Source organism: Pseudopodoces humilis, chromosome 3 (assembly GCF_049639895.1).
Source record: "Pseudopodoces humilis isolate 2021_Gansu_Grassland_sample_001 chromosome 3, ASM4963989v1, whole genome shotgun sequence".
Taxonomy (NCBI): domain Eukaryota; kingdom Metazoa; phylum Chordata; class Aves; order Passeriformes; family Paridae; genus Pseudopodoces; species Pseudopodoces humilis.
The window spans coordinates 75,213,031-75,239,922 of NC_142202.1; the positions used below are offsets into that span (position 1 = coordinate 75,213,031).

At 37.7% G+C, this 26,892-nt stretch overlaps 1 protein-coding gene across 4 annotated transcripts; it reads right to left on the minus strand.

Moving 5' to 3' along the window:
- Positions 1 to 616: 616 nt before the first annotated feature.
- FHL5 (four and a half LIM domains 5) lies at positions 617 to 25,731 on the minus strand. 4 transcript variants are annotated; one of them, XM_005518219.3, is made up of 6 exons: positions 23,404 to 25,731; positions 10,806 to 10,987; positions 8,458 to 8,632; positions 6,025 to 6,194; positions 3,682 to 3,868; positions 617 to 2,542 (listed from the first exon to the last, which is right to left on the minus strand). In XM_005518219.3, the coding sequence occupies exons 2-6, from the start codon at positions 10,962 to 10,964 to the stop codon at positions 2,391 to 2,393; spliced, it is 843 nt and encodes a 280-aa protein (XP_005518276.1). In that variant the 5' UTR covers positions 10,965 to 10,987; positions 23,404 to 25,731; the 3' UTR covers positions 617 to 2,390. The 4 variants fall into 4 exon arrangements, with proteins under 4 accessions (XP_005518276.1, XP_014103817.1, XP_087909864.1 ...); XM_014248342.2 differs by lacking the exon at positions 23,404 to 25,731 and adding an exon at positions 15,317 to 15,520; XM_088053738.1 differs by lacking the exon at positions 23,404 to 25,731 and adding an exon at positions 13,214 to 13,229.
- Positions 25,732 to 26,892: the final 1,161 nt, after the last annotated feature.

Sequence of the window (26,892 nt, forward strand, 5' to 3'; positions counted from 1 at the left end):
CTGTACTTATATTCAGACATTGGTAGCTGGTGTCAGAGACTAGGAAATAGCAATTTACTATCTTTTATTCAGGCTATTTATAGCAATCACATTTATTTCTTACTATTATTCTGAAGTGAAAATGCTCAGTGTCAGATTTGACTGTACAGTATTTACTGCAGAAGAAATAAATAATTCAGTTGGTATTTCTAAAAATATAATTAGTTGATGAGTCAGAGAAGAATTTCATTTTCATAAATGTTAAGGCTGGAAGACTAGGATTATCATGATCGGTGTGTCTGACCTGTGACATCCCCATGTCTTAGGAGGCTGCCTGGTAATTCCTGCGTCAATTTGTAATTAGGATTTATGATTCTTCAGAGGAGACTGAATAAAGGCCCCAAACCACACTCTTGAGATGTGCTGAATGTTATTTCACACAAACAAAAGGTACACCCCACAGACAAGCCCAAACATGGTGATTCATAATTTTAATTAAAAAATTTAAGACCATGTACTAACAGTGCAAATTTTTAGAACATCATACATAACTGTGAGCCACTATGTCTGTGTGTTTGTATGTATGTATATATATATATATATATATATATTTATACATATAAGGCAATTAAACATATTTCTGTTTATGGGAATCTAAACCTTACTAAGAACCTGTGTCAGCCATAGGAGATGTGTAAATAGAAAAGGAAGCAGCTGGGGTTAAATGAAAAACATAAACTATTCAAACTCTAGACTGCCATAAAAGCTGCCATGAAAGAAGAAGATGAAAACCAAAAACTAACCCCACATCAAGCAAAACATCAATATTTTATTGATTGAGAACAGACTGCTATGTACTCATTGGTCAGTCGTAATCCATAGTGATTTCATGCCACTGCACTTTTGCCCTGGTTTAGCCATGCACACATATTCTTTTTGTTTTTTTCACTTTTCTACACAAAGTAATGTCTGTCTTCAATATGAATGAGGGCCACCCAAGTTAGCCAAATAACTCTGTGTACTCAAGGTTAGAGTCTAAAGAAGAATGACTTAAAGACATGCGAGATGAGGACTCAAACTCTGCTGGACAGTGCAGAACCTGCCATTCCTAACATCACTGCTCCATCCACAGTGTCCCAGTACACGAACCAGGCCACTGTGACGCACATTATGGAAGAAGATAACTGTTTGTAACTCAGTTCTAGTTGCCCTTTAATAGTAGATATTTGAGTGCTGGAGCTCAGCAAGTAGATATAAAGGCTGGCTATCTAGAAACTAAGGCCCTGTACTGCAAGCAAGAGCTGCTTGGCTTGCAATGACAATTACTAATTCTCGACATACTGTTAAAAAACACATGTGGTTAATGGTGAAATGAATCAGGAATTGGTTCTGGCGAGTTTATAGCCTGCTGTCCACAAGAAGGAATTTACAAGCATAGGAATGAACTGTGAATCAAAGACCAAGCATGTAAGGTCCTTAACAGGGCTTCAATTGCTGGCAAAGTGGTTTTGAATGAAGGAAAGTACAACATTAAAGGGACCAGTATGAAATGGCTCTTGTGTCAACTAATAAAAAATATATATTTTAGGCCTGTATTTGAAGGTATAGCAAAGGCAGTGGAAAAAGTCTTAAGGCATATTGATTATGGGAAAATGTATGTCAGCACTATTCAATCTTGGGCAATCCTTACCTCTTGCAGCAGCTGAAAATATGGGTTTATGTATGTTCTAGAGCAGCTATGCCTAAAAAATTAAGTACAGTTACCCAGTTTTGGGAAAGGACCTGTGCTGTAGTGTTTTGGCTGACTTCTTTGGGTAGCAATCTCAGTAAGGGAAGTGACCTTTTTTCCCATTGAATTGTCCCTTTGAATGGTCCTCTCTGACTCTGCAGTCCTCAGTGTGAAAGCATCTCCTTTCACAATTTCTGCCTGCTTTTTCAGCATCTTATTTGCCCAAAGTATGGAAGAATATAATATTTACAAGGTGTTCTCTTCAGTGTTATTATCCATTAGAAAAATGCTTGTGCCCAGCTTTCCCTGCCAAGATCTGCATCTGTGAATCAGTGCTAATGCCTCATCATTATTCATATGCCAAACAGACTTTTAAATCCTCTCTGGTTCATAGGTGATAAAAGACAAATTTTTGAGATTCTAACAGCAGAGTGCAGTGTGCTACAAGGAAAACATACTCAAGTTAGGCTTAAAATATATACAAATCCTATCTGCATTGTTTTATTAAGCACTATGGGGCGGTTGTTTAATTTTTGTTTATAAGCAGTTGAGAGCTAGGACGGAGTTAAACTGCTGTTGCAAAATTACTTCAATGACTAAATAACTGTAGTGCCTCTTATCTGGTTTTCTTACAGCAGAGTGGGAATAGTGAAGCTGTACAGCTGCACAGCTTTCCACAGAACTATGAAGCTGAGCCGCATTTGTGGCAAAGGATGTCATCCTGCCGAGTGAGGAATTCCTGGCCCACCAGGGAGACAGAGCATTTCACGCAGTTAAAGCATTCCCCGTGCCACTGACGCTCCTCAAATGAGATGTATTTGGCACCTCCAAGAGCTGAAAGAGAGTATGAAAAAAAAGGAAGATCTGAATCCAGTATTTCTGCAACAATAATGCAACAGATGACTTTCTGATGTGTGATTGGAAAAATGAACAAAAATGCATAGTGTGAAATATTTTTTATTGGCTGAATTGAAAAACCACTTTAAAATTTAAACAGTGGCAAATATTTCAGGCAAAGCCACAAGTTGCTTGCTTGCATATTCCTTTATGAGATCTGGACACAATGGGATTATCAGAATGTCCATCCAGGTTTGCTGATCTTCCCAACAAACCCCATGAAATTTACTTGCAATATGCTGAAACGTATAGTCACAACTCTGAGTGAAATTTAGTAATTAAGTTTCTTCAAGATGGATTATTTTGGAAATTACCAGATAATGGGATTCCTAGCAGAATTATCTGAAATAAGATTTTGTGGACTGAAAGAAATTGAATAGTTTTGATTTTTTTGTTGTTGTTGTTATTTTGTAGGTTTTTTCTTTTTTTAATCATGCACATGTGATTGAGTATTCATCGATTTCTTTGTCCAGTGACATATGCAGCATGCACCTGTAAGAATCAGGCAGTACTTTTCAACACATAACAGGATTAGATGCAGAACACCAGAAAACTTCAGATATCATAGACCAGTGACATACATGTCACATTAGAAATCATACATAAGTATACAAGGATGTACGAAATAGAGCCCTGCTGCATTTGGCAAGCTTTCTAATTTGACAGGTGTGCCTTACCAGCAGGCAGTTAATCTGTTTTCAGTTTGATCACATTTGCATTTAAAAACAGAACTGAAGAAATCACAGAGGGGCTTGTGTATACTATTCTGGGAAGAGGAAAAAGAAGCATCTTTTTAATATTCTCAAGGAGGAATTTTAATACAGAAAACACTACATCAAGCAATGGAGGAACTCCTTTGGGCACATAAAACAGCTCCTCATCAGTTAGGGAACATGTGCGATCAGTATGTCCTAGCAAGATACAGGACATGTGACACAGTCTCTCTGATAGTTAACTCCTTCAGTCTTTCATTGTGATGATAGTATTTTTAATGTTTTTTTCTAAAGTGAAAGTCTTCTTTGAGAGGAGACTGATGATTCATTTCTGTCTGGTCTCCTTTAGAAGACAAGACTCACCTGTAACAGGTTTCTTGCAAGCAGCACACTTATTGGCATAAAATTTGCTGAAACAGTCTACGCAGTATGGGTACTCATCTTTGGAAATGAATCTTTGCCTAGACAGCTGAGTTTTACACACAGCACACACAAAGCACTCTTTATGCCAAGGCTGGTCATGGTAGGTCACTCCTCCAGAAGTTATAACCTAATGTATTGACAAACAAGGAGAGAGAAAAGAAACAAAGGTATGAGTCACAAAGGATTGTCCAGTCCTTCATAAGTACTTCCACTTGCTTTCTCTCTTCCATTATGTACAAGAGAAAAGAGGGTGGTCACATCAACTGGTTTTCATCTGGATTATCCATTTAACTAATTTGCTGTTGAACTCCACATGCTACTCTTTATATATCTCTATATATAGTTTATATATTTTTATATATGTAACTATATATTTTTATAACAGAATAACTGTTTGTTATTCTCAATTTTCTATTACAGTATATAACCTCATAATTTGTAATAAATATGTTACCTTTAAAGAAATTTTTTCTATTGCACTGTATATAAGTGTTTAGAATCAGGCATGCTTTCAGAAGAGAAATTCTCAGTGATAAGCAGTGGGTGAGAGAATTGATGCTGAGATAATAGTTAATCTCCAACCAGTATTTTGCTGTCTCTCAGCTGCAACAGTATTTTAAATAGGAAAAAAGACAGTAAAGAAACAGAAGCAAAATAGAAAGGAGATCTACTTGGTCAGAAGAAGAAAAAAATCACATTTATCAGTGTCATCAACTTCTCTTTGCCAGCAATACACTCACAGCTCTGCACTGGTTATTTCTGAAGAGGGAAATTTCCAGTTGTTCTTTGGCTCCCGTTTGTGTGGTAAAGGGCTGGTTTCACAGAATGTGTGAGAGACTATACAGATAAATTTCTATAAAGATGAGCTGTAAGATAGTGTTTCTGCTATCCAGTCATATGCATGATAGGGAATGAATGCATGCATGAATGAATGACTGAATGAATGAATGAATACTGTTGGAACAGGAGGATAAAAAGCTGAAGAAAAACTTAAGTAAGAACAGAGATATCATCAAATTTCCCTGGGGAATATACTTTCAGGAAAATAAAGAATTTATTTTCTGGGTCATGTCAAGGAATAAAGTGATTTAAATAGTTTCTGATATCTTTGACAATCCAGTTTTGGGCTACTTTGTGGTTCCATTTGCTTTTCCAGTAAAATCTAAAAATTGATGACAAAAATTCAAGATTTGGTTTGGCAATTTAATGACTTTGGGCTCAATTCTCATGTGTGGGAATTGATGCAGGTTTCAGAAGTAAAATGGTTTTAGCTATTATATAGGGGGACTATTTGCATTCCTAGTTTTTAAGAAAGAAATCCTGATTATTTCATGTAGGAGTGTTCATTTAATGCAAATTAAAGACTAGATGTAGAGACATGGGAATATATAAAAGTACTTTCTAAAGTTTAACTACTGAAGAAAAAAGTAGGCAACATATTTTCCTGAAATTAAAAGCTTTTGTTAGAGGTAGAGATTTACAAGTAATCATTACATAACTTCAGGAAATTATAAGTTATTTGATGAAGTGAAAACAATAAAAAAAGTGCTTCCAGAGCGATGCAGGTACTAAAGAATAAGTAAAATTCTGCCATAAAAAGCAGCTTAAAACATTTCCCTAGAGAAAAGTATCACACTAGAATAGTATGATGCTTTGATTATTTTCATCGACAAGAGACAATCTTAAAACATAAAAAAAATGAGGGAGGGAAGGACTGATTTATCTGTACTTGGGGGAAAAAAGAAATCAAATCAAGCTTTCAGGTACCCACAAGGGTATCATTATGTATTGCACCGGTGGGACCCCTGAGTAGTGTTAACACAATTGAGTGTTACTTCATCTGCTAGTTACACTACATAGCTGATACATTTCAAGAAAGAATAGCCAAGATTGCAGATGATTTGCTCAATTCAGGTGGCTAATTATGCATATGAATACATCTGAAAAAGTAATGGAAAGAGAGGCACATTTACCAAGGCAAAATCAGAGATTTTCAGGAGAGAAGAGCTTTATACAACTTTCCATTTTACCTTTGCTAAAAATTACAATCAATAACTAAAGAAGCCCAAAGCACTTGTTTTGGCAAATACGTTTATTTCAGATATAATCAGTCAGATTAGCAAGGGTGGACAGGAGACACTGTCACTGTTGGCTTTCAGTGTCCAGTGTCAGTGGGACTCTGCTCTTACTCTTAGCTCACCAGACATTTCATGTGATCCAGCCCTTTTTCCCACAAGCAATATTGTCTCATTAGAGCAATTTTTGCACTGTATGTTTAATTACCTTTTTGCAAGCATAGCAATGGTGAGCAAATTGCTTCTCAAAACAGGGCACACAGTAATTCTCATTGTCTTTGGTGATTAATGGTCTTGTTCCCAATGGTTGCCGACAATACTGGCAAACGAAACAGGATTCATGCCAGGAACTTCCCTTAAATTCCATTTTACGTGAACCTGAAAAAAAAAAAAGTGAAGTGAACAATCCTCTCAAATGTAGCCTTGAAATATAAGTTTTAAATGCTGGGAATGCTCTTGTTTTGAACCTTCTACCTCAGTATCAGATTACCCAAGAAAACAGATATCTCAAATTTAATAGAGGTTCTAAGAATGCACTTGAAATTTCAAGAACCCATTCAGTGCCATATAATCTAGCAAAAGATGTACTGAACTGCCTAAGCTATGATTGTTATAGTCTACTCTTATATGAATCTTCTGGGGTTTCTTCTTTGTGATTATGCTTGAATTGCTCAGTTTCTATCAAACCAGTCAACTCAGTGATAATGTTCAGGTACACAGCACTTTTATAAATTTGAGATTAATTTGTTGGATGTTTAGCACATTTATTATTGTCCTGTCTTCTGTCTTTCTTAAACTAAGGCTCCTTTGCTTATAAATGCATTATTTATCTTCATCAGCTTAAACTGGAACTTTCTAAAAGTAAATATTTTTTCTGTGATACATCACATTACACCGACTTCTCCTATAGCTCACCATTTCTGTCCTAGAACAGCAATTCTTTTTATCATGTTTTACTAGATGCTTCTGATACAGCACAAGGACAGAAAGTTGCTCAGTTAAAGGTTTGTCAGAGGAGTTTCAGAGCTTTTATCTCTGTGTACAGGTGTCCTATCTTGATATAGAAACATAAGTCTAAGATATACACATGTATCTGGGAGCAATTTTTTCAGTGGATCCCCATCCATAACTTCCTACCTGTAGGTAGCATCAGACTGCACAGAGAGGTGCAAGGTGCTTTACTATCCTTTCCAAATGAAGAAAATTGCTGCTGATTAATCCCACTGTACCTGTTTCCTGAACTGTGGGGCCAGTGGAGAAATTACTGGTTGTATTTAGACACAAAAGGTTTTCAGCTTCATCCCAGAGACCAGAAGGCTAATCTCACTGTCTTTCACAACTAGATCTTTTCAACACAGAGCTAGCATGCCGATGAGAAGGAGGTTAATGATACAGAGACTGGCTGGCATTCCCATGCCACTGTTGCACCGTTTCTCACGCCTTCAGGCACTTGCTGCAAAGATTTAGACTCTGTGACAAAACAAGCAGTGTGGATATACACCAGAAGATAATAACACAAACCAGAGTGTATTCTGGCACTTTTTTGATCACATCTAGTGAGGTGTGCCTATTTGACAATATTTTTGTAAACTATATACAATTTAAACAGGTTATAATCCTTAAAATGAACACAACTATATTGTTACAATATTTGTTTCCACTAATGCAGATTTTACTTGTAATGAAAGGGAAACAAACTGTAAAAATACAAACTAGTGTTACAGGTTGAATACAACATGAGTAATCTAGTAGCAATAGTAAGACTATAATTTTGCACAGCCTGGATCTTACTGTTTGGCATTAAGATATACTGAAAAATAAAATTCCAGTGTCACTGCCAAATTTACTGATGTTCTCTGTTCCAAAAGTTAGGGACACGTTTTTCTAAGCAAGCAGCTTCCTTTTGCAACAAATGGTGCTGTGGCTTCTCTCAGATGCCTGTGAAGAGGCAGCTTTTGGATAATCACTCTGCTGTATGAGCTTTATTGATGTGGTAGTGATGAAGTTTAGAGCATGTCCTGAACAGACACAATCAAAAGCTGAGAAGCAGTTTAGTGGAAAGTGCCAAATTTTCAAGGTTGCTAATGGCAGGAAGTAAGCCTATTGTAAACATGGACAATATTATAAAATGGACTTTTATTAATTTTAGTAAAAATGCTGCCAATGATTTGAAGGCAAATTGTCTTGACAATTTAAACAAAATTTTTGTTTAAATTTGTATGCTGAGTGAAAGCACTAGTATAAAGAACACAAGCACAGGGTCTGGTCAATGTGGAAAACATGTCAATGACTTGTCTAATCTGGCACTCCTGCTCACAATGGCTCAGTTTGTCTACCTATGCTCACAGTGGGATATGCCTCCTAAGAACTGCAGCAGAACCAAGGACACCACATGAACACATTTTACCCGGCATTGAACTCTTAATATTTTTATAAGGATTCATAAGACCCGTCAATGATAGATGAGATGTGTCTGCCTGCTTTCTCCCCGCTGCTGGGACAGTGCTACTACACACAAAGGAAGAGTAGTCACCTCCAAGCTGTTCTGAAAGTCAAGGACCTTGTAGCTTGGTTATTCCAGGAGGTGATCATTCTTAAAAATGTGGTTCAATTTCTCAGCAAAGAGCCCCTGTTGTCTTACCAGGCATAATGGTTTTCTGGCAGTGAAAACACTTGGATGAGTACTCATCGGAGTAGCAGTCAGTACACAGCAAGACCTCGTCCTTGGCAGCAAATGGTTTCTCCACAAGTGAGCGACTGCACTTGGCACACCTGAAGCACCCCTCATGCCAGTGACGGCCTTTGTAGGCCAGATCCTCGGAGAAAGTAAGTTCATGTTAATCAAAACATTTATTTACAGTGTTTTTATCCCTCAGTTCCTTCCAGAACTAAAACGAAAACCAAGGAACATTGCAGTGGTGGATCCAACCAGAAGTGTGCTCAGGAAAGGTGTAAGCACTCAATGTCACACTCTTGTGTAGACCTCTTGCAAAGGCCATTATGAGCTGCTTTGGCAGAATGTCTTTCCTTATGTAACATAGAGGTATGTTTTTATTGGAAGAATCATATATTACATTTGTCTTTCAAGGGGAAACAAGTGATCAACATTTTTAATGTGCACAAACCACTGGAGAGGAAGCTCATATTCTGCAGAATTTGAAATGAACCTGATGTATTTTCAAGGTTACAACTTCTTCTTCCAGCTGACACAGTGCTAAGTTATGTCAGAAAACAAGCAATTAAAATCTCATTGAGAGCAAAACAATTGTAAGATTTTTAAAAAATACTGCTTTTGTTTATATCTGATAAAAATCCCCCTGAAAACTTGGCAGAAAAAATGTCTGTTTAAGACTCAGTGGGCTTAAGGGATTAAAGAACTAACAGTATATGTATGAGATCCTGACTAAGAATTAAAAAAAGACCAAACAACAGATTTAATTTTTCCATAGTTAGAAAAGTAAGGGGAAAATTTACCTCCAAAAAACCCTCCCAGCTTAAAAAATAAACACTTCCAGGGCTCTTTTGTAAGTAAGAAATATAAAAGGGCACAAATCCAATCTCATTGCTCTCCTTTATCATGTCCCTGCCTTATAAAGAGCTAAAAATGAAAGAAATACCATGCTTTGTTTCAGGATGTGCTGAGCACTTTCATCGCCTTAGTTAGCACTCTGAACCTTGCAAGAACTAGGCTGTCAGCCCAGAGCAGCCCGAGGCAAAGACTGCGTGAAGAGGAGAAGAAGAAAACCAAGATCTAGCCCCTTGGCAGAGGTGAGACAATCAGCTGCAGATGTCTGTGTGCCACTTTTCTAGATGTCTCTAGCCAGGTTCTCTCCTTTCTTACCACATCTGCTTTTTTCTCCCATTTTTTCCTTCCACTCAGTCCAAAGACATGGCTTTTTGTTTATGATCTTCAACAACAGTAATCCTGCCACTTATTTAATTTTTGATTTTAAAGGTGAAATTAAGTGAACTCAAAGCATGTGCCCTCCTGGTGAACCTGACTGGTGCTACATTGCCGTGGGTAAAATGGTGATGAGAGTTTGAGAAGTGTCTTCATCCAAACCGGCATTTTCTTTGGATGATTCCTGCACTCAGTTGATGTGCTTTGAAGCGCTTGGGCTGGGAAAGCCTTCCAAGAGGTTTATTTTAATAACTTTCTGTCTTTTTATTTCTAAGGAACATAGGCAAAGAGAGCATAGGGAGAAGGTGACCAGTACACACTATACTTGGCAACACAAATACTTTTTGATAGGTTTCATTTGACCTTAAAATTCAAAGTCAAATATAAGTGTTCTAAATTGAAGTATGGAGTACTAGAAAACCCATCAAAGATCAAGGAGGGACTTGAATTATTAATTAATATTGTAAAATATGGACAGGTGAAAGGAAGGACAAGGTCAGAAACACTGCCGTTAACATGCCATCTGTGACATCAGCAAAGTAAACATAGAATTTAGCAGAAATTAAAAAATATTTCATTTCCAAGAGAGAGAGAGAATATGCAAATTATAAACATGTTGTCTTCTCAACTTGGCATCTGCTTGTCAACACCTACAGGAAAAGTAATTTATTCAATGCTCAAAATATTTTTTCATTGAACATCTCACAGAAGTTCCAAGGTGTCAATCAATCTGATACACTGAATTACACCACCCACCTTATCACCCCTCCAGCACTGTGCAGCCTCTGCTGCCAGTGAGTGACTGGAGGTGAAGGATGGAGCCTAGCTGAGGTCCACACATACACCACAGCCTTGCTGTATGCTTGGGGTATATGCATGTGCAGATTTCCTCACCTTTGATCCCAGAGCTTTCCTATTCAGGGGAAATAGCAATGTTTCACTCTGCTGTCTGTGGATGTACAACAGCTGTGCTTAGGTCTCTTCACCAATACAGGGATATGCAAAGGGCTGGATACCAAATCTGCCATTAAAGAACTGGATTTGTGTATAATTTAACAAGGAACAAAAAGGGCAAGCTAAATCTTTACCTTGGAGCTGCACTCAATGGGTTGCTTGCACTCTTCACAGGGGTTGGCGTACAGGCTGTCATAACACGGAACGCAGTAAGCATTTTCATCTCTTAGTGCATATTTCCTGCCACGGAGAGACTGCAGGCAGAAATGACAGTCTGTGTGACTGCTAGTCATCCTGCTGGAGCCCCCCACGTGATCTGCAAAAGATGGAAAAATCAGGTAATTCAGTGCATGACCATTTGCTTGCTCAAATACCAAGTAATGCTGCATTACCTGTGAAAGTTAGACAGGCATTTCCTGGTCATTTGCAGTGTCCTAGGTTTCTTAATGCTGGCTTGTTCTACAATAGAATGGTAGCCTTTAACAACATATACTGCAAATTGTATTACCTACGTGGTGGGGAGCAAGAGGGCTACTTCAGCTTGTTCTAGCATTGTTTCAGGTCAGACACCTGAAAATGAAGTCATCTTCAGATTTATGTAGAACTACTGGCATTATCAGCATTATGTACTGGATTCTGAGATATGGTTCATCCAGAAGTCAGGTAATGGAGATAGAAGCAATAATTCAGAAATGAAACCAACTGCAGAGGTAAAAGGCCAAAGAGAAGAGACAGGCACTCTGTAGAGTCTTCCGGACCTTCTCTTGATACTCCTGTCTTTCTGCTCATTCCTTTCTTTTCAAAATACCCCCACATCTGCCTGACCCAACAGAAGGAAGACAAGGGACTCCAGGATATACGACTGTTTTTTGCATTATCCCAACTGTGCTGCTAATGTTTGGTGGCATTGTAAGGTCACACAAATACCCCAGGAGAGCAAAAGGGTAAAATATAAAGAAAAATAAACTAAATCGTAAGTCAAACAAAATCAGAACTTAAAGAAAGTTTCACTTGTTGTTATAGGAAAAGATTGTTTTTTCTTACATATTTCTTCATTGCCGGATTCCGTGCTGGCAGTACCAAAATAATGTGAGATAGTTTATATTTCTGTGCTGGACAAGTGCAGGAAATACCACAAGTCTATTGAGAGTCAGTTGTGTGAATTTCCCATCCTTCAGTTTTCTGGGCTAAAGAGGCTCGGACAAACATCCAAACCTCAGCTGCTTATAGATCTGCAATAGTGAATGTTTTAAGGATTGTGGAGATGGAGACTTATTTCAGTCTTCTTATTGCTGGTCGGAGCATCATCAGTCTGCTAAAATTGGGTCTTGATTCTTGGAAATGAAGAAGAAACCAGAAAGTTCACAGTGAAGAAACCCCAAGAACATCTGCTGGGCTCATTGGATTGCACTCTTCATTAAACTCAATGGTATCCGCAATCATGAATTTTAGAGGAATTGAAAACAACTGGGGAAGGTCTCTTAAAATATTTACATGTCAGTGACTTTGGGCAGCTGAAATTTTTTGTACTTTGAATAACAGAGCAAATTAATTTCTCATAACCAGATGCAGAGCCTGAGAATAAGGAAGAACGTACAGAAGACAAGATTAGAGGGAGTTCTTATCCATGACAAAGCCTATATCTAGTCCACTTAGAGTCACACCCTCATAATTTGTTTTTATACACTCACTGACTGTCTTGTAACCATGGTTCAGTTTTAAAAAGGTATAAAATATTTTTCTGGGTTTCTGCTTCAGTAAGCTCTAAACCAAAATGATTGTTTGAGCTGTGAGAAAAAAACAATTACTGCAGGTTTCCACTGGCACCAGTGCATAAGGTCAGGCATTTATTACTCTGTTCTGGGAGGTGTACTAGTAAAATAGTGGAAAGGGGGCAGGAAGAGAGGCTGCCATACTTATTTCAGACCAAAAGTAATTACTTGATTGGAAAACTTGTTGCTCCTGTAAACTGAAAATCTTTAGAGCTGAATTGATATACGGTATTTCTTACTGCCCCTAGGGTTTGCGTCAGCCAAGACAGGGTGCAGTAAGGAAATAAATAATCTGGAACTCAGATCAGTGGGAAACATGCTTTCTTAAAAATATTTCTGATGTGTTTTATGTGATATCCTTGTAAAAATAATATAACAGGGCTTAAATCTGGACTTCCATTTCCTTAAGATCAGAGATTTGAATGTGTAACAAATAAACAAATGAACACACTTGTAGAGAGAAAATTACATCCATCAGCTTGTACATTTACAGAAAGTGGCACATAAAAACCAGGCAGAGCTCAGTGCATTTAATGCACAATCACAGTCATGACCAAAGTCAAGGTTAAGTTTTGAGCATTTTGCTCTGTTTCGGGAAAGAAGTATAAACTGGTGCCTAAGGACACAATCAAGGAGTGTTTGTGGTTAACTGTGCTCCATTATCAAGGTCACAGGACAGGCTTGAAACTGGGTTTCAGAGGATTTTAATTTCTTTTTTTCGTGTGAATTAAATAATGAACTGCCTTAGAAGATAACCCTGAGTGACCCACCTTACTGATCCCCTCCTTGCTGGGTCAGTACTCCTGCTTCCTGACAGAGTTCCATCTCAGTTTAAACAGCAAAATCCAAATGGGGCATTCATGAAAAGTTTTGTTACTTATAGCGCATTTTTATTGCGCAAACCTCACCAACAAATAGCTTCCCATATCTGTAGAAATATCTCTGGTTTTTTCCTTCTAATGAAGGTCAATCAGGTTTTTAAGTTATCAAAAACTCTGCATACCAAGTAAGTTTCTTTAGCAAGTGGTTCTCTTGATTATTGCTTTTTTCCCCAGGAAGTCAGTCTGTTCCAGGAAGTCCATGTTGTGTGCACAAACAAGACCCACTACTATAATACTTCAGAACTACTGAATTTGTAACATAATTATCCTTCTAAACCCCTATATGGATATGGGATCAAAGTGCTATTAGTCCTGTTCTACAGATGAAAATTGTTGCTTAAGGACTTTTAAAAAGGTACCCCCAAGAACAGAGTCAAAGCCTGAGAGTGTCCTCTGATAAAATGTTCAAGTTGCCCAAGAGTTTTCTTTAGAAAAACCTTCAGTTTGACCATGAATCATGATAAATTTGGGAATGAAGCAGCAATGGTATGCAAAAGAATGAAGATTTTTGCAAACCTCTTGGCCAAGGTATGGGCAACCTTTGAGAACTACTTTTACCATTAGAAAATACAAAAAAAGGTGAATCTTGTCTCTCCCAGCACCATTTATCCTTTCTCCAATAAATAGTAATGGCACAAGTGCCACGCAGTTAAGTAGAATGTTTTTCTTGTGCTTTGATCATAATCTCTAGAGTAATATGTTTACTTTAAGTTTGCTGGAAGCTAGACTTTGTGTTTTGAAGGTCAGTTAAGAAATCTCTGGAGATCTGATGTTATTCACTCTCATGGAATGAAACGCTGACTCCAGCATTCCAACTGCTAACTCGAGTCCTAGGCACAGGGAAAGACTGCCATGTCTCCATTCCTTGGGAAAAGATGATTTTACTATTTAAATTGGAACATTTTCAATTGGAAGCTAAATTCTGTTGATTTTTATGTACCTGGTAGGCAGGGATACGTGGTATCATTTTTAGTGTTAAGAATATTCCAAGGAGGTGAGAGAGACGTTGCCAAGGATGTGAGGATATTTTAACTGGAGCCCCTGGGGTCAGATTTGAGAATGCAGCAGTTGCATGGACTGAATGATAAAAAGAGATGAAAACAAAAAACTAGATCTGGCAAGTCAGCCTGCTGTTAAAGCAGATTAAGATAGAATTGAACTACAACAAATTATGACAGGGACTTTCTGGAGAGTCAAATGATTTCCTATAAAATGAAGAGCATTAGAAGACTTCTGTGAAGAAAGCTATAAGAACATGACTGTGAAGCTGTGAATCCTGATAAATATGGAATCATCAGGAAAAAAATTCTTGTGTTCTCACTGGATCTAAAAGGCAGAACTAGAAGGATAAACCTCTCAATAATTTGTCTTGAGGTTTTCCATAAATATATTTTAATTTCCCTCACATCATACAAGAATAAAACACCCAGAAACATTCATATTACTCAGAAAAGAATTAGTATATACATATGGATGCAGATATGTACATACAGGTAAAAATATTCTATCTTTCACTTCATGGCAATTGTAATGGACTATTTCCCAATCTAAATATACCTGCCATTGAACTTCATCATCCTTTTCTTCAAGAACATACAATTATTGGAATGAGGCCTGTTCTTAGAGGGCATAAAAAAAGAAAAAATATGGGAAAAAGTCCTTTGAACAACACTGAAGGATAATAAAATAATTTGATCTCCTAGGAGGAGGACACCCCAGCAAGCTGCCCCAGGCACTTGTTCATTTTCAGGTAAGCGCATGTTTTAATTTTTAATGCAATTTGCCTTACTTGCATGAATTTGCTGACTTCATTTTCCCTATTTCTATTTTTATAGAATGAATGTAGAAATTTATGCATTAAGGGCTCTGTAATATTTGTGTTTCTAAAAATGGCTACAGAAGCAATAGGAAATAAGGGAGTATATTACAGATCAAGTCAAACCAAGAACCCACAGGAAAGAAGACAGAGAAATTAACTCTGAACTATCTTACCTCTGTGGCACAGGACAGTAATATAACATCAGATCCTGGAAGCATCTGAGTACAGAGCTCTTACTGATTAAATTCTCCTTTAAGCAGCCAGGATGGTTGCCAAACGGGACACAGCTGTAACAGTCTAACCATCCCACTTCATGGTCCACAAGTGACACTGTTTTGGTGGGGTGTCAAGACAAAGCAGGTATTTTAGAGGTTGGTCTGGTAATTCATACTGAATCGTACTGTGTTCACACACCCCATGACTACAAGCAAAAAGGGCAAGAGCTGTGGCTTAACTAAGGGATCAAGCATCTCAGGAATTTTGTAATTTTTTCCTTAATTGGTATTGCTGTCTACTTTGTTTACACCATACAAACTAAAATGGTGTAGTCAACTAAATTCTTGCCTTTTTTTTTTTTTCCTGAAATAAAACCCACATTTTTTACAAGTTTTCACATAGTCTGGTAAAGCCAGTGTTTTCTCCTGTGTCATTATGGTCATTATTTTCTGACTACTGTCAAATGTATGGAATAAATGAAGTGATGAAATAATTCAGCTGTGCACTGTTGTGACTTTCAATGCAAAATCCTGTCAGAATTAGTTGTACTACCCATACCGAGCCATAAAACAGGTTTGAGGATTTCATCTGTTACAAAGGGCTCATCTGACAAAGAATACTCAGATTAACTGGTGATTTAGATGAGAAAGAGTGGTACCCAAAGCAAATTGGCAGATGGGAAGAGAGGCTGATACACAGCCCACATGGATGGGCTGTTATCAAGAGGCACCTCCCCAAAACTGGAGAAGTGGGGTGACAGGAGGTTCATCGGGTTCAGCAGAGGGATTGCAAGGTGATTCTGTGATGGGCCACAAAAAATTTATCACTGTTGAATGGCAAAAGAGGGAAGGTAAAAGTCTCCACAAACCCTCAGTATTCTCTTATGGGCATTGCAACAGGAGCGGGGACATTCTCATAACAACAAAACAGGTCTCCTGCAGATGCCTGTGTTTTCCAAGTACCCTTTGTTGCCTTGGCACTCACAGTCTGTGATTAGGGAATCTTGAATGATATTTCAAAAAGTTTAAATAAACAGAAAGTGGAAATTACAAATGAAGACATGCACTGAAGTCCTGATCTGAGACTTTGACCAGTTAGTTCATCCCTATTGTGCAAATCATAGACTCATAGAATTTTAAGGGTTGGAAGGGACCATAAGGATCATCTGGTTCCAACTCCAATGCTGTGGGCAGGGGCACCTCCCACTGGACCAGGCTGCCCAATGCCACATCCAATCTGGCTGTGAAGACTTCCAGGGGTGGGGCATTCATAACTTCTCTGTGCAACCTGTTCCTCACCACCCTCACCATAAAGAATTTCTTCCTAATGTCTATAATAAATATCCCATATTTCAGTTTGTACCCATTACTCCTTGTGCTATCACTAGTATGGCTGATGAAGAGTCCCTCTCCAGATTCCCATGAGGCCCCCTTCGGATACTGGTAGGGAGCAGCATCAGAGGAGCATTTTGGAACCACCTCTGCTAGAACAGCATCTGCACTAAATGCCTGCACAGCTGGGCAGAAGTGCCCCATCTCAGCCATACACTGACACCACCGGGCAGGGACACACCTCCTGAAGTGACACAAGCATGCCTTTTGGGCTAAAAGCTCTCCCGGGGAAAACAGTAATAATAAGAAATGATATCTGTGATACAAGGGTGACTGAAGTGCCTGGAGGTCACCAAACCAGTCTTTCCACTAACAAGAAGTAACAGAACTTCAATAGGGAATGCTGATTCTAATAGTAATGTTTAAGGTCGTACTGAAAAATGCAGTGTCTCATCTTTATCGATGTTTTAGCTATAGAGACCAGATTTCCCTGCCCTTACATTTTATTTCAGGAACAGCAATATGGATGAAGATTACTCTATTGTGTGAGAAGGGGTGAATCCCATGAATTACAATCTTCTTTTAAAAAAAAAACTACAACAGATTATACAGCACAACTTTTTCTAAAAGGGTTTTTTAAAAGCCTGTGACCTACTTAGAACTGCTTTAAGAAATAAAATGAGAAAAATATAAAGTTCAGCAGCAGCAGCATGGTTAGCAACAAGCTAAAATTGGAAAGGATTTTCATTACCCTGCTTAAAAAAAGAAAGACTTGCTTCCCCCAAACCCAAACATAAATCCCCCAAATGATAATCAAGCATCTGCTGCAGTGGCTTTTCCTCTTATCACCAGCTGTGCTATGCCAACCTGAACTAATTTTCTGAGGAAAAATATAAACTGAGACACAGCACTCTTTTAATAAAAGGATGACACCTTATCAAAATTAATCAAATCTAAAATTTTCTAGTCTCAGCCTTGTTAAGAGATTATGATGAGTTAGATAGCATTACAGCTTAGGTAAAACAAAGGCTACTGCCAGTAACACTGGGATGTAAGATCCCTACTTCAATTATCATTGTTCCCAGTTATTTTGATTTGTAGGCCAAATATTCCATAGGTCAGTTTTGGTGCTTGCAGTGCTCAATCAGGCTTGGCTGATATCTTCTTTTTCTCTGAAAATACAGATGATGTGGCTCTGCAGACAAGCCCTAGGCTGCTTATTACACCAACAGAAAGCACTGTTTGTAAAGCCATTGCTGTAGAGTCTAAGAAATGCTGGCCACTGCAAATGTAGCACTGCAAATGTCTTCCCATTATATGGGAGATATTTGGGGTGACCACTGCTGTGTCACTCTCCAATCCTTCCCAAGAGAAAACAGGCTTCAAGGTGGGCAATTCCAAGAGGCAGGATCAAGTAATAATGGAATGGTTTGGGTTGGAAGGGACCTTAAAGATCACCTATTTCCAATCCCCTGCCATGGACAGGGACTCCTCTCTGTAGACCAGGTTGCTCAGCGCCCCATCTAGCCTGGCCTTAAACACTGTCAGGGATGGAACATCCACAACCTCTCTGGGCAACAAGGAGAGAATGAGTAAGCAGAAACATTGAAGACAGCTAGAAACAGTCTGGTCTCTACCCATGGACTCTGGATTTTTGATGACAACACAGTAGGTATGGGTATGATATTTAGCATTAATGATGCTCTGCACTTGCACTGTTTTTGGAAAACAGAGATATAATAATAACAGCAAAAACATATTAAAATTCATATGTGTATATTGCATCTGCTAGGTAGACAGACCATGAGGCATCTAATCTGGTAAAGAAAATTTGAAAGAAGTGTGACTCTTTGCATTCTACCATTTTTACAGTAATGAACAGGTTATATGAGACAGATGGCAAGAATGGTTTCTAGCAGAGCTTACAACAAACAGCCAACATGAAAATATGCTGTGGGTACTCTTCACCAGAATTATTTGCCTTCTTTCTGCTTCCCTCTAAGTGCTACATGACCACCTGCTCTGTCTTCTCTTAAAATGGATCACTTAGAACACTGGCATCTGCGTGCAAATTAATGTAGCTGAATAATTTATCGCAATTCATGGATGTCAAATTAGGTGATTTAATATTTTCTGGAGTTTAGGGCTAGTGTGCTTTTATCTGTTGGGCAGTGCTATGCACAATTCATTTATGAAGTCTCAGCATCTGCACCAAGGTTGCAGTTACAAAATAGTGCAATTCAGCTGTGTGTGCACCAATGATGTGGAATTATGTCAGGGCAGCTTTTTGCTTTTATTTCCTGCTCTGGGTGCTTTAAACTCATTGTGGACAGGAAAATCTTATTAGTTTATCTATGTAGATGCATCAAGGACAGGCTACTGGCTTCTGGACTGAGGAAAAAAAAAAAGATTAAATATTCAGATTATACATGCTCTTTTACATCATGTCCTATATTCAGTGTTGATAGTTATCCAGCACATTTCATTCTAGCACAGTCAAAGGATATATGGACTCACAATGTAAAAACAGTTTTAGAACTGTCCAAATTCCTTCAAAAGGAATTTTGAAGACAATGAATGCTTTTAGAAGAAACCTTTTAGGAGTGGGGCTGGTAGAAAAAAGAGCAGGAGGAAAAATAACAGTGTTACCAGGACAAATATAGAATAAAAAATGTTGATGGTTTTCCTTTTTTGTCTCTTTAAATATGTGTCTTTGTGCATCATCCATTAGGCAGGCAAATTAAATTAATTGTTAATTGTTAATCTGTTAATTAAAGACCTCTGGATTCTTAAGCAGTTGAGTAGATAATGTGCTGTTAAAGAAGATAGGGGATAACATGGTGTTGACTCAGTTTTCACTTGAATTTTCACATCCTGTGAAACAACAACAACCAGTCCTTACAGAGATTCAGCCCTGTGCTCCTGCCAGTGATATTTGCTACCTACTTGAAGTCTTTGTGACTCTTACATTACCTGTTCTGGCTTCTTGGGAGATAAAATCTGCAGAACAGTTATGTAAGTGGGTATCCTAACATTTCCCTTAAACCTTAAAATCTGCACCACACATAAAACATTTTCTTTCTATTTGAAATAGTCTAAAATTGGCTATGATTTAAAATTAGTAGACCATGGTATTCTGTCTTTATTATGATGTGAGGTTACTGACCCTTCAGTAACAGCCCTGCTGGGATTTCTGTAATGTTCTGATATGTGAAAAAGTCTTTGTTGTTGTTGTTTTCTTTTTGGCACCATGACTTTCAGAGTGAATTTCTTTCTATGATTATAAACACACACTATCTAAAAATCAATTCCAGTGTAGGACTGACATTATCTGATTGAAGAAAAATTAAGGCTAAAGTTTATCTGAACACCCAAGACAGTCAACATTTGCTTCAGACAAATAGAACCCATCACCAAATCTTAGAATGCTGGAGGAAATTTGGTAAGAATGAAGAAATTCCTTTCTAACATTAAGGAAAGTTTTAAGAACACATAATTTAACTCAAGGATAGTGTGGAACAGTGAGCCCACTGATACTAGTAGAGTCTGGTTGACGCAGATTTACTCTAGTGATGATGTGAAGAATGTAGCAACAACTATCTTTGTAAACCTAGAATGGATTTTTGGTAGAGGATGGTGCTCAGAGACCGTAATTCTGACCAGCTGTGTTGCAAAAGGTTGGTCTGAGGAGTGGGAGAGTGGAACACAGTAGCAGAAACTGCATCAAGGAACAAATAAAATCCAAAGCCTTTTTGCTAATTTATGTAAAATTTATTAAAAATTTTCAGTAAAAAGTCTAAGCAAGTGATCAAACAAATTAAGAATTCTGCTACTGTATTTAAAAAAAATCCAACAAACCCAAACTGTTTGAGCTTTTAATTTGAAATATTTCTCAATGCTCTTCAATTTTCAAGCACTAGACTAAACAAAGATTGCCAATTAGAAGACCAGCACGAAATAGTTTTGACTCCAAACATTTTTCCCATGCATGTTAGATTTTTGAACTCTAATTATGCCACAGTTTTGCATGTTTTAGTACATAAATCAATCATGATATAGCTGAATTTGAAACTTGAAGAGCTCACTTGAAAAAGACTGAGCTCAATAAGCATCTTTAAGCCTAATACTATTATGGGCTTCTGATAAATAGAATAAAAACCTAAATCTCTGCGGTATTCTACAGCCTTCCTTTCAAAGGTTTCAAAATGCTTTTCTAACAACAGTAATAACATAATCCTAAAACACATTTGTGAGTTACTTGTCTACAGAAAAGGTCAATACTTGTCACAGCAAAGTAATTGACTTCCTCAAGGCCAGAGAGCAAAACTGCAGGAGAGGGAACAAAAGAAGCCATTCACTGCACCTTTGCCATCAGATGGGTCTGCCCATCAGGCTGTATCCACAGCACTGGCCTGGAATAGCTAAAAGCGGTGTACAAAGGTTGCCAACTGGTCAACTCCCAGTGCTAGAGGTAGAAAATACTTCCAAATTTAGCCAAAGTGATAAAATGTTCCAGATGAGCACTTTGCAATTGTCCTTTATGACTCTGAGGTTCTTAAGCAAAATGTTCTGTTAACAGCTACACCATCCTCTGGCACTTGGCCATTCTTGCTTATAATTCTGCTACCTATGTACAAAGACACATTACAGGAAGATTAATATTTTTCTGACTGATGAAGCCTCTTAAGTGTGAGGCCAGTGACCAGCTAGGACAGCCTGTTCATATCCATTACCCACACTATGCTGAGATGTGCAAGAATTAATCAGTCCTTTTACAATTCAAATTCAAAGGCAACCCTAGCTGGGAAGAAAAGTAGCATACTAGCATGAATGAAGTAGAATCAAAGAAAACCCTTAAGTCTAAGAAATGGGAACAAGTAGGGATGATAGGTGACATACTACATGGCAACATGAATAGGGATATTTACAAAATCTAGCTTAAACCTACTGAAGCTAATGAGAAAGGCACTTTTCTTAGCTAAAGGACAGATATAAAATCCTCTCCAGTGTGATTACTAGCACAAATTAAACTTAGCCATCATTATGAAGGAACTAAGGCAGTGTATCTTCCCTTTGCGAGTCTCATCCTTCACTTTATCGCTGCTACAGAGTTTATGTCATGGGGTTTTATTAACTTGTTTCCTTGGAGTCATGTTTGCATATTTCCACAGAAATGTCCTTGCTTGATCCCTCTGACATTTTACAGGAAAACACAAATGTATGAAACAAGGAGCTCACAGCCTTCTTTCTCATAAGAGCAGCATGTCCCATTCTCAGAAGAATGAATTCAGCTGCACCAGCCCAAGTGGAACATCAGCAGCATTTCACCATGCCAGCTTCCAAACTTAGGACTTTAGAGATTTTAACAGAACAGTTGGACTAGAAATGATTAATTTATGATCATCATTTACCCTAAATTGGCAGGGAAGTGTGAAGAAAAAGTCAGCTCAGATTTACTCTCCAGGTGATCTAAAAGCCTTGACAGCACCAAGATCTTGAGTTGGCAGGTGGGCTGCTCCTTCCAACAGGTTTGGAATTTCACCCTCTGATTTTGGGTTTGATGCTTGGAAGCATGCTAGTTAAAAATACTTCTTTCTGTCTGTCCATGGTTAGGCAATACTAAAAGTTTTTAGCCGTTCTTTTGAGAAATAAAACTCTGGTAGGGAAAATAAATGAAAAAAGCTGGGATTATCGGTACAGAGCTGATGGAAAATATGTCTTACCATGTCAACTAAAATATACACACTTTATAAATTATGACTGCCTAAAAATTGGAGACACCATACATCAGAATCTTTTTCAAGCAGCTTTTGAATTAATTTTTCTCTAACCCTGCAAGTTAGTTAGTATCATCTCAATATTCTACCAATTAAACACCCTTGTATCAAAGTGACTTTCCTGATCCTGCAATAAAATTACATGGGATGGCCATCAGCAATTTGTTATAATGTTAATATATCAAATCCACTACAGTTTGTTCTGTTACTGTACAAATAACAACTTGTCGCACAAAGAGAAGAAAAATATTAACACAAACAAAAAAAAAGGCACCTGAAAGTTAATTTCTAAATGTAAATTCCAAACAAAATTATGATCCTAAAAATAAAGAAAGAAAACACAAAGTGTCTTATGGAGGGAGAATTTGGAGATACTTGTTGTTTACAGCAATATTTTGTCTTCTTATAAAAATCAGCTTGGAAACTCTTTTACTTCCAAAATAAAGAGCAATCCACATTACGTGCTAAAATTACCTTTGCTAGAACCAAGTGACTTAACAGAAAAGACACTATCTAGAATTTTTTCGTGCAAAAGCAAATAGCTAAGAAAGCTTGCTAGGAGGTAAAAATGTAATGGGAAACAGCATATTCATTTTTTGTTGGATGGTTCTTTGGAGTAAACAAAACTCATCCTCATCTCTTTACAAAGGAAACCCCAAACAATCTTACTGCAATTTAGTGGGCGAGGTAATTAGTACAATGAAAAGAATTAATAAAAACATAATTTTAATTATTTATTAAGTGTGGTATCTCTTTAGGAACACAAAATTAACAACATAATATATATTTGGAAATCTGCATCTAATTTATTCAGCAATTTTGTGAGGAAAAACTTCCCGCATACTTGTTCAAAATATTAAATTAAGTGCCTTCTATACAAACATGTTTAAAGATTACCAGATAAAGGAATAACAGAAAAAAAGCCTCAATACTCACATTTAGTTTTAAGCTGCTTCTCTTGGTAACTTGTGCGGCAAAATAAAGGAAGAAATAATTACATGTCTTCACAGAAAAAAGCATTCATCAAGTCCAAAAGAAACAGAACACTTTGCCAGAGCTATTTGAGGGTCCCATCAGAATTTGCCTGGATGAGGGAAGGCTGAGGGTCAGTTTGTTTCCCTAAGACCTCATGACATGCAAATATCTGGCTGCCTCACCACTGAATCAAATCATTCTTTGACATACTGTGTTTACAAACTGCAAATACATACCATGTAGGAGGTTCTTAAAGGAACATATTTCTGAGAGTTCTCGAAAGGAAAAAGGCATTTCTGTTAAAAAACAACCGTTCAGAGCAAGGGGAAAAAAGAAAGTAAGATGGAACATTATTCATCCCCAGATACACACTGGTTAATGCATAATGAATCCGAAAGGCCTCATGTGGGCTTGTAACTCAGAAAATTAAAAGAAAAGTTGCAATTACTAAAGTCTGATTGTTATATACAGGAAATGGGGGGGCAGGGAAAAAAACCTCCTCCAGTTTCAGGAAAGATGTTCAGGGACACGGCAGAACTCAGAAGTTCTGACACATCTCAAACATTTTCTGGGCTGCTACAATTTTCTGCTTTCCAGCAGGTGGGAAGGTATTCACACAGGATTACCATCAGTGTGGCAGCAATGGACTCCTCTAGGCTCTCTCTCTGTATTTCCCAATCCTGGATTTTGAGTCACAGCCACCTCCTTTACCTTCTGCTTAGACCCAACAGGGGCCAGCTTTCACAGACAGGCTCCTGCACATACACAGCATTCAGAGGTCCTTATACTTTGCATATGACTCTATGCAGACCCTTAGTCAAATACAGCTGAAAGTAAGGATATTGTGTCCATTTAAAATAGCAGGCAGAAGTTAGGCAGAGTAAAGAAAGGATGGCTGCTTGTGGTATGAACCACAACTGACCTCAAGGCAGATTTTTCCACAACCAAGAGCCAATAGATCTGAATCACTTGGTCTGTAACGTCAAGTGGGTGGGAGCTGTTTTGTATCAAAGATAGAAGGACATGTTTGAATGGTTTAAATACGTATTATGTTATCTGTGTACTTTGGTAAAATTGCCAAATCTGGGCATGTTCTGAAGGTTAACTGTGTCTCACAATTAAGACTGATCCTCTGACTACTATTGCCAAGACCTGATGATCTCTGCTTGTGGTCTTGTTAAACCTCTCCAGACACATAGCCACTACTTAGACAAGAGTGATCTCTTTCCTCCTGTTGTAATTTCTGCTATAAGCTTTATTTATATCAAGCACCTTTCACCTGGGATTTTAGCAGATTGATGAGAGAGAGGAGTTAGATGTTAATCTGAGTCTAGAATGAGAATCGTAATGTTTTCTTTTGTCTTTCCTTCCAGAAAGAAAAACCCTGATAGTATAGTTCTTAACCAAGTACCTTTTCAAGTTCATAAACCCAATGCAGACAGAAGTATTTCCAGAGCAGATCTGTTGAGAGAGCTAATGACACTTAGAAATACTAACACAATATGTTCTTTCTGTCAAGGGCGAGAAGTTCAGACACATCCTACAGCACATCACTTTCCTTATGCTTCAAAGACTACCCTCAAATTTGTCTAAGCTGTAGATAGAGATAACAGCTGTATTAATAGAAGACAGGCCCAGAGAAACCTCTGAATCAGAATCAGTTTTTTTTTTTTCCAACAGGTACAAGTACAAATGAGGAGGTCAGCAAAATCCTGTTGTTTCTTCTGACTACCAGCTAGATGATGTCTCTTGCAGTTCCTGTAACACTTCCTGATCTTCCTGAAATACAAAGAAGCTTATTTTATCTCTTTATCTCTTATTTTATTTCATCTCCCAACACAACCTGTCTTGACCTACCTTTCTCTTCATGTTGAGAGTTTGGGAAATTCATCAAGCAAATGGTGGTCCTCTTTAAACTACTCAAGTTATTTGTTCAAATTTAGAATATTCATTTTTTAAAGAATAAAACCTCAAAGAGATAGCATTACTTAACAATTCCTAAAAGAAAGACCTTGTTTTCCTGACCATATATCTTTGGCATTTACTGAGTATGTTTTGTTATTTGGGCTAGCATAGAGTATCCATAATGAAGTAGAATTGGTCAAAACATTTGGGCAGCATGTATTTGCTCACTCAAAGGAAAAATACTACATGTTTTGTTCTTATATTCCTCTCTAAGCACCCGCTTTTGACCTCTGCTGGAGACACAACACTGGGCTACACTGACCTTCAGTGTGACCCACCACAGTCACCAGTATTCTGTCATCTGCAAGAGTACCAAACTTCCTGCTAAACAAGAAACATCAATCTACCAGATTTGTAGATATTTCCATTTTCTTGGCCTACTGTTACTTACTAGGAAAAACATTCAGGGATCAACCACAGCTTGAGTAGCCTTACTCACGAGCCTACAGAAAACAGAACTACTATAATTTTATCTGAACAAGCTCTGAGATGGACTCATGCAGACAACAAAATCCAATGATATTATTTAGAAACCTGTGCCAATTTTTTTTAAGAAGCTGTGCAATGAGAGTTGAAAGTTCTAACAGAGCAACAATTTGCTTAATTCCAGCAGATCTGCAAGTAACCAACTACAAAAGTCATCCTTTGTCACTTAAAAAGAAGGAAAGGCAAGGCTGTTGCTGAGACAGGTATTATTCTACCTGTGGCTAATTCATCCACTCCAATCTGACAGTAGCAGCGAACAAAATTATGAGAACATTTTTAAGTGGTTGTATAGGCAAATACATGCATCTATGCATGTCAGTTCATGAGATTAAGTATATATACTTAATATGTATACTTATACTATATATGAGTTTATGAGATGGTGTTTCGACACCATAATCAAAGATGAGAGGCTGACATTAGCACTTGAAACCAGAGTAAAAGTGTTAATTTGTATACTTTGTAGTGACTTTCATTTTCCTAGATAATCCAAAGGGCATTTTTGTTTTGTGAACTGCACCTCTGATTTTTAAGACAAGATTACTTTTCTTTCCACATACATTCCTCCTAGGGAGAGGAAAAAAACCTGTGAATTAGCAAAATTCCTTTTCTTTCTCTTTCAGATGTTATACTTCTATATCATAAACTAAAGACTGAATTTCCAAATCAAGAAAAATTCCTGAGACACTTTTCCAACCATATCTCCTTGAATTCTGTTAGTAGCCAGAAGATATAGCTGAACTGTAGTGCTTCCATTGCATCTACTTCAAAGAATCCATTTTTTTAATCCTTCTTATAACATAGGCTGGAATATAGCAAGTTCAACACATGATGAAGTAAATTCTGTAGTAAGTTCATTATAATAACAGCATAAAACTGTATCAAACAAAAATACAGGAACACTCAGAACAGTGTGTTAAGTCTAACTGTGCATATTACCTATTGCTGTTTGAAAGCTGCAAATTGCAAGATGATCAAACACTGGTGAAGTCAAAAGAA